Below are 8,848 nucleotides of genomic sequence, written 5' to 3'. Positions count from 1 at the left end.
TTTCTTAATAATATTAAAATTGCATTAGAATTAATAAAATTAAAATGGGTGTTTTTACAAGCCAAACAACACACATAAAAAGCCGATTATGCAAAATACTGATACATCAAATCACGAAATCATACGACCAAGCCCACAACCCTGGAGGATTGTACACAGCCCGCCGCTTTTCATGGGCCGAAGTAACAGATCAGCAGACCCATCAAAAATAGTGGAGAAAGCGCACTGATGTGGGCCGCAGCAGAAGGTGCTGAGGGCCCCTCAGCCAGCGTCTCTGCAAAGGTCTCTGACGTGGCAACGCTCCCGATCTCACTAGTGGGCTGGACATCAACGTGTAGCTTCAGGCCATCTTTGCAGCTCTCTGTCTTGCTGCTCGTGAAGTAGCGGATCCCTTCTCCGTCCAAGGGTACGCTATCTAGACCGTCCGTGTACATCTTGATGGGGTTGCTCACATCGCACGACTCGAATTCCTCCTTGCTCCTGAGCTCAGCAACGCCCTCCTGTGCTGCGGAGTATATGAACCCTGCCCACAAAAGTAGGAGAAAAAAAAAAATCCCAAAAGGTCATGCAAAGCACTGGATTTTTTTTTGGTGAAGTCGATGCTCGTTTTCCTTCGTTTTCTCGCTAACCAAACGGAGCTTCTAGGGTTTTAAAAGATATTCTTTTTATCATTAGATAAATACTTTTTAGAGATTCGTGTATGATATAATGCAGCCCAATATGCAAATGGGAGTGGGGAACAGCTGGTTATGTTTTATTCTGTTTGGTACACGAGAAAATGCAGAGAAAATAAAAGGAAAATTACGTTTTAAACGAGATAAAATAGAAACGCTGAAAGAAGCCTGGAAACAAGGGAAAAGGAAGGGGAAAAAAAGGGCTGAAATAGCTCTTTCCTTTCTCCGTACTTCCCAAAGCTCTTTCCTTTTCCCCTTTCTCGCCAACCAAACAGAAGTTTTCCAGCTAAAGTCATTATTTATTGAATGCGCATAGAGAATGATCACAGGGCTTACAGATTTTGTCTCCGACTCTGAACACTTTGTCGGACAGCCAGTCTCTGACCTCGGAGGACTTGGCCCAGCCACGGTCGCCGCCGACGACGTGATGCGTCTGGGCTCCCACCCAACTCACATAGACCACGAGCAACAGAGCCACGATCATCTTCACTCCAGCCATGTCTTTCCCACAAAGCAAACAAGCTCTCCTCTGTCACTGCCTCACTGGTACGAAGAAATTGAGAGCGGGAATGAAAAACAAGGTGAGCAGCAAGCGAGTATTAATGGCCTTTCGTGGCAATTTCCCTCAACAAGAATGGTTGGTATGACCCACCACAACAGTTCTTTCTTTGCCTCCATCTGCCCCTACTTTCCGCTTCCAACCAAAAATAAAATAAAATTGAAAACGAAATTAATTTCCAACTTCACCCTCACGCCTTCCACTTTCCCCTTGTAGTTTCTACATGATACGTATATTACTGAAGTATAACAAATACACAAAAAATACACAAACTTAATTCCAATCACGTTGTTTGAATTTAGATTCAAGATTTTCAAACCATTTGAAGTGTCAATCTAAAGCAATTCAAACGTGTGTTGTTTAAATCATAAACTTTCATATAATTACAAAAAAAATTCATATCGTGATGAACTGCGAGCTTTAAGCTTTCCAATATGATTTATTTGCGTTTTTAAAATATATTATATGTGAAACGTGGATATAAAAATATAATAATTATAAGTACTTGCATGTGTTTGATAAAATTTTATATTTATTATTTAATATGTTTAAATTAATTTTAAGTTAAATTATATTTAAGTTGTTAACTTAAAATTTATTTTTTAATTTTTATTTTAATTATTAAAGTTATTTTATAAAATTTATTTTACACCATCAAATATATATATTTATTTTTATAAATTATAATTATGATAAATGGGGTAGTAAGATAAGAAAGGAGATCGTAAAAATAATTATGATAAATGAGGATAATAAAGTAAAACGAAGATGTAAACTTAAGATTAAATTAATTTTTTTACTTATTAGTTAAAGTTGTTTTTTACTTTAAATTATATCATTAAATCATTTTACCATATATATTTAACTTGTTCAATGACTTAATTAAATTATTAAGTTACTTTAAGTTATTAAATTAGTTTATCAAATACTCACTTATATTTGAATTTAAATAAAACTCTTACACACCATGTGACATTTTATTTAAATCCCTATTGTGTCATGTAACATGATTTATATGTATTGTTGCGTTTATATCAATTTTTACTACTCTTTTTTAATTATAAAGAATTTAAATTTTTATCAAACATAAATTTTGATATATAAGAAAATCATTCAAATTTGAAATTCAAAATTGTTTATAATATTATTGAGTTAATTTCATTCACATCTTCTTAATACGTTTTTATAAATTTGAAATTTCATTAAATATCTCTTTTATTTATTTCATTTCTTATTTTTACTGGCTTTTCATGGTGTATGATGAAATTTCAAACTTACGGAGTTAAATGTATTTAATCAAAATATTGGGGAAGGTAAAAGAAATTAACTTAAAATGTGAGATTTTTTGTTTTTTTTGGGGTAAAATTTTGCCACGTGACAAAGAGCGTGGTACACTCTAAATGACGCTCCACGTTTCCGTATTCGCTTGGCTTCCAACAATCTCTTTCTTTGCTAGTAAGCAAAGCATCTTTATGTTTCCTTCTTTTCTTTGTTTGTTTCTCTAGAAAAAGATGCTTCTCTTTCCAGATTTGATACTCAAATTGAACTGGCTGTTGGGTGGGAAATTGTGGGTTCTTTTGGATACTGGGAAAAAGAAAAGGGAGAAAATGATGGTTAGAGTTTTGTATTATCGGCTGGGATTTTTTAGAATCCAAAATGTGTTATAAGTTGAGGTGGCCATAAATTTTCTCGGCTACCAAACAATATTAATATTGTTTCATTAAATTTTTGTTGGCTTTAACACAGATTCCAATCAAAGTAAAAATAAAATAAAATTCAAATAATTCATTTACGAAGTTCTTTAAGTTAAGGAAAAAAAAAAAAAAAAAGGAGAATTCTTTATGTTTGACTTATAGGTACGACTCCAGTATCCCATGACAGGTAGATTGGTCAATTAGATGTTTCATCCTCAACTTCATGGGATTTGGTTGTTTATATTAGATTAATAATTATTTTTTTGAAAATTTGTATACTTGATATTAATTAATACTAGTTTCGAGAACTATAAAGGAGTATAGTTGAGATAAAGGATAAAAAGGGTCACATTTGGTCTCACAATCAATGGGTTTTTGTTAAATTATTTTTAAGAAATTTGACTATTTGATTGTAAAAAATAAAAATCAAAAATCAAAAAACTATTTTTAAACCATTTCACTATTATTGTTAATATTAAAATATTGAAATAAATATTTTTTTGCATGGTTTTTAATAATAAATAATTATTTATGTTGGTAAATTGAAGGTTGGTCTTGACTCGTGTCCATCAACTTTTTTTGTGTTTGAATGTTGTAAACGTTTTGGTAAATATACTATAAGACTAAGGTATGTATGTTTTTTTGACAGTTATCGAATTTAGGAGAATTGGTAATGTCTAAGGTCCTACACATGGTTCAAACCCTAGGTATGTCGGTGGAAGGGAAATTGTTCTCATATATTTAATAATAAAAAAGTCATTTTTCAATGCAATGATTATTAATAATAAATAAAATTATATTTTAAAATTTGTTTTATTGAAAGTCATTCCATTGAGAATGACACAAAGATATGAGAGATATTATTATTAATTATTAAAAAATAAAAATATGTGATATATATCTGTGGACCCCGCATTTCGGCTCAATGCATTTTCCACTCGAATGACGAGCTCAATTTTTATTTGAAAAATTGATTTATATTGATTATGAAAATGACTTGGAGTCGCCACTTATTTTTGTTTTATTTTTAAAGGGTAAACAAAATAAGAAAGAAAAACCCTAAGTGTGACTCCTTATTTTGGAAAAGGTGGTCTGTGAAAAACCGGATCGGGTTCGGGGGTCAGGTTACTTATCAGGAAGGTACGGTAAAAACCGTAGCACCCTTCTAAGTCCCTAAAAATGGGTCTCTACTAATAAAATGAAGCAATTATGGCAATTGATGAGGAAATCAATGAATACTCAGAGTGATCATGCACACGTGAGAATTTAAACATGCATATCGAAAATGACCAGAGCGGATGTAGATGCGTACCTGGGCAGTGATCCATGAAGCGCTATCAAGAAGTGACGTTAGTGCACAATTAAGAAATAATAGCATGCACGTCGTAGAGCAGGATAAATAAATAGCGTGTGACAAACAAATCAATCAATCATAAATTGATTTATATTGATTTAAAAATAATTTCGGCTCAATGCGTTTTCCACTCGAATGACGAACTCAATTTTTATTTGAAAAATTGATTTATATTGATTATGAAAATGACTTGGAGTCGCCACTTATTTTTGTTTTTTTTTAAAGGGTAAACAAAATAAGAAAGAAAAACCCTAAGTGTGACTCCTAGTCATTTTCATAATCAATATAAATCAATTTTTCAAATAAAAATTGAGCTCGTCATTCGAGTGGAAAACGCATTGAGCCGAAATGCGGGGTCCACAATATCATTATTGACTATTAAAAATTAAAAATAATTATTATACAAATCATATAAATTAGCAACTTGTTGACTTAATTTTCAGATAATGATTATTAATAATAAAAAAATTAGATTTTAAAATTTGTATTAAAAAAAATCATTTCATTGAGAATGACACGAATGAAAAATGAAAAGATATACATTATTCTCAATATTAAGAATTTAAAATTATTATTGTTAGGAATTTGAGACTAATCCAAGCTATGGTAATCACCCTAGAGGAGGGGGGGTAAATAGGATGATGGTCTCTTTTTTACAAATTGAAACAATGTAAAAAGAAGAGACAATTATATGCAAATATATAATAAACAAAATAAACACAATTGCATATAATTTAAAAGAGTTAGGGAAAAGAGAGTGCAAACACGAGAGTTTATAGTGGTTCAGCACTTCCTTGCCTACGTCCACTCTCCTCAACCTCCTAACCGAGTGAGGGTTTCACTATCTTGAAGTTTCAACCAAGCTTCCAATCTCTTTACAATTGGATTATGGTTCCAATTCACCCTCTTGGATTTTTGGCTCCAAGCACCCTTTACACTTCTCAAGAGTTATCCCACTCTTGAACAACCTCTCAAGTGATACCCCTCACTTGAGAAAATTTCTCTCAAAGATATACAAACAATGATCTCTCAAAATCCTAGTAATAGAACTTTAGGTTCAAAGATACAAGAAAAACTAGGATTGAATTGTGCACTAAAGATATGCAAGTTATGAAACAATGGTGCACTCAAAAACACTCTTCTAAGGCTCAAATATAATCAAGAATGATTTGGAAAGGTTAAGCTTATGAAATAATGAAGTTTGGAGCCTTTTTATAGAAGAAAAAAGTCATACTAGTCGTTGGGGGTTCAACCGATCGAGTTAGGGGTCGACCGATTGACTAGTCGTTAGGAAAAGTGACCGTTGGGTCTCAATCGGACCTCAACCGGATCTCAACTAGTTGAGGTTCAACCTTGATCAGGAAAAAAAGACCATTGAGAGAGAGATAAACTTTTTGGCCTTCCTCAATCGGTTGACCGGTTGAACCGGTTGAGCAATTTTTTTTGGCTCAACACTCAACCTTTTTCAACTTAAAACCTTTTAACACAAGTTTGAAAATCATTTAACACAAGGTTTTAGTTGAAAACATAAAATCATCCAATTCTTAAGATATTTAAAACAATATTACTCTTGGATGATTTTGGTGCATAAATAAAGAATGAAATGCGTGAAAGTCCTAGTGCACCAACAACCTTACAAAGAAATCTTAAGAAGCTTTGGTCTTGAAAAACTCTTCTCTTTGAGGTGGTCTTCTTCTTCATGATTTCTCTTTAACTTGATTTGTCTTTGGATTGCCACTTTAGAAGTTGTCTTGCCTACTCACACTTGAAATATGATAATTAGTTTTAAACTTTGTTTTGTTATCATCAAAATCAAGATTAATCAAATTTTGGTTTCACGATTATTATATAAATCATATATATATATGGCATCGATTGAAAAATCGGATTTTATCGATGATATTTCACCAATATATCGGATATTGGGCAATCTCGAAACGAAATTCAACACATATTATCAAAGGGGAGGAATATTGGCAAAATCGACGAAATATTGGTTTTGAAATGATAAATCAACCAAAAAATCGAGCGTGAAGCGACATGTGGAGTAACGGAGGAAGCATGCCAAAATATTGGAGATATATCGATGATGTATAAGATATATCGACAAATATATCGGATAGATGAATATCCCTGATATATTGTCGATATACGAGGGAAATATCATAGATTTTTTTGAAAGTTTTTTTTTTTAATATTTATCATTTTTTTATTTTTTTATTATTCATTTTAATTTATTTTTTATTTTAAATTTATATATCATTTATACATGATATGTTCGTACTTATAATCAATACTATTGAAGCTCCATGTTCTGGTATGAATATTGTCTTTGACAAGATGAACTTCTATCATTTAATAATATAATGGAACCACATTGATTTTCATTTTGGTATTAAAGACTATTGCAATGTCATATGTATTATGTTTATGTGTAAATTGTTTTCATTTAATAAAATAAAATATTTCTTAACTCAATTTTAACTTTCTAAGTGTATAATTCCAAAATTCATATTTTCTATTCTTAAAATCCAAGTATCGTAAACTGTTTAGCAATATTTTTTTCTTTAATCATATTTATGTCAATCACATTTATAAAATAACTTTAACATGTATATTTTTACTTATTTTATCATTCTTTAAATTTTTAAGCATTCCCATCAAATTTTGGTTTCACGATTATTATATAAATCATATATATATATGGCATCGATTGAAAAATCGGATTTTATCGATGATATTTCACCAATATATCGGATATTGGGCAATCTCGAAACGAAATTCAACACATATTATCAAAGGGGAGGAATATTGGCAAAATCGACGAAATATTGGTTTTGAAATGATAAATCAACCAAAAAATCGAGCGTGAAGCGACATGTGGAGTAACGGAGGAAGCATGCCAAAATATTGGAGATATATCGATGATGTATAAGATATATCGACAAATATATCGGATAGATGAATATCCCTGATATATTGTCGATATACGAGGGAAATATCATAGATTTTTTTGAAAGTTTTTTTTTTTAATATTTATCATTTTTTTATTTTTTTATTATTCATTTTAATTTATTTTTTATTTTAAATTTATATATCATTTATACATGATATGTTCGTACTTATAATCAATACTATTGAAGCTCCATGTTCTGGTATGAATATTGTCTTTGACAAGATGAACTTCTATCATTTAATAATATAATGGAACCACATTGATTTTCATTTTGGTATTAAAGACTATTGCAATGTCATATGTATTATGTTTATGTGTAAATTGTTTTCATTTAATAAAATAAAATATTTCTTAACTCAATTTTAACTTTCTAAGTGTATAATTCCAAAATTCATATTTTCTATTCTTAAAATCCAAGTATCGTAAACTGTTTAGCAATATTTTTTTCTTTAATCATATTTATGTCAATCACATTTATAAAATAACTTTAACATGTATATTTTTACTTATTTTATCATTCTTTAAATTTTTAAGCATTCCCATCAATTTTATATAATTTTTGTCTCTTCGATATTTGTGCAAAAATATCCACCGATATTTCTCCGATATTTCCAATTTATCCATAAAATCCAAGTATTGATATATGATGCGTGTTTACCAATATTTCAATCCATAATGTAAGGTTTGTTGACTTAGGTGGCGTTTGTTTTTTAACTTTTTATATTCAACTAAAAGTATTATATTGATATCAATCAACATAACTAAACTCAACTAATTGATAACAAATTCATTTTAGTTATGTTAGTTAATATCAACATATTACTTAGTTAAATATTTTGATTTTTTTTTAATAGAAAAAAAACAAACAACAATTTAATTTTTCAATACAATGATGATTATTAATAATAAATAAAATTGGTTTTTAAAATTTGGATCAAATAATTCCATTGGGAATGACACAAATACAAAAGAATATGATACTAATTCTTATTAATTATTAAACATTAAATTATTGATATTCTATTAGTGATATCCAAAGTGAGTAGAGTAAATTTCAATTGAAGAAATTTATTTGAAGCAAGAATAGTAAAAAATTAAAAGATTAAGTAACTATAAAAAAACAAATATCTGACATATGAGAAGACCCTAGACGATAATACCATGCAACATTTATAAGAATAAAAATAAAGTTAATTTAAAAATATATAAAATAATTAAAATAACATAATGGACAATCTTGTATTATTATTATTATAATGTATTAAAACATACTACCTATTACATTATTGGTATATTAAATATATTACTAATTAGTAATATGATTATATGATATGATATTACATTATATTATATCATAATATAATACTATATTATGTAATAACCCTTCATGAATTTATATTTATTAGATATTTATTAATTGAGATATAGGCAAAGAGTTTTAGATTATATTTGTTTTGAAATCATTAAAGATAAAAAACAAAGATGTGATTTAAATTTTGTATTTTAGATGAAAATTAAGATTTTTTTGTTTTTTGTTTTTTATCATTTATACAAATTATCCTTGTAGTTTGACACAATCATTACATCATTTTCATTTATTTTCAATCTTAT

General features: G+C 29.2%; 1 protein-coding gene across 1 annotated transcript; it reads right to left on the bottom strand.

Moving 5' to 3' along the window:
- On the bottom strand, positions 1-1,355 carry LOC100262574 (blue copper protein-like). The gene is made up of 2 exons (XM_002271633.5): positions 1,011-1,355; positions 1-523 (listed from the first exon to the last, which is right to left on the bottom strand). Exons 1-2 carry the CDS (start codon positions 1,171-1,173, stop codon positions 171-173), a joined length of 516 nt encoding a protein of 171 aa, XP_002271669.2. The 5' UTR covers positions 1,174-1,355; the 3' UTR covers positions 1-170.
- Between the last annotated feature and the right edge of the window lie 7,493 nt (positions 1,356-8,848).

This window comes from Vitis vinifera, chromosome 10, assembly GCF_030704535.1.
Source record: "Vitis vinifera cultivar Pinot Noir 40024 chromosome 10, ASM3070453v1".
Taxonomy (NCBI): domain Eukaryota; kingdom Viridiplantae; phylum Streptophyta; class Magnoliopsida; order Vitales; family Vitaceae; genus Vitis; species Vitis vinifera.
This window is presented reverse-complemented; position numbering and strand designations above follow the sequence as displayed.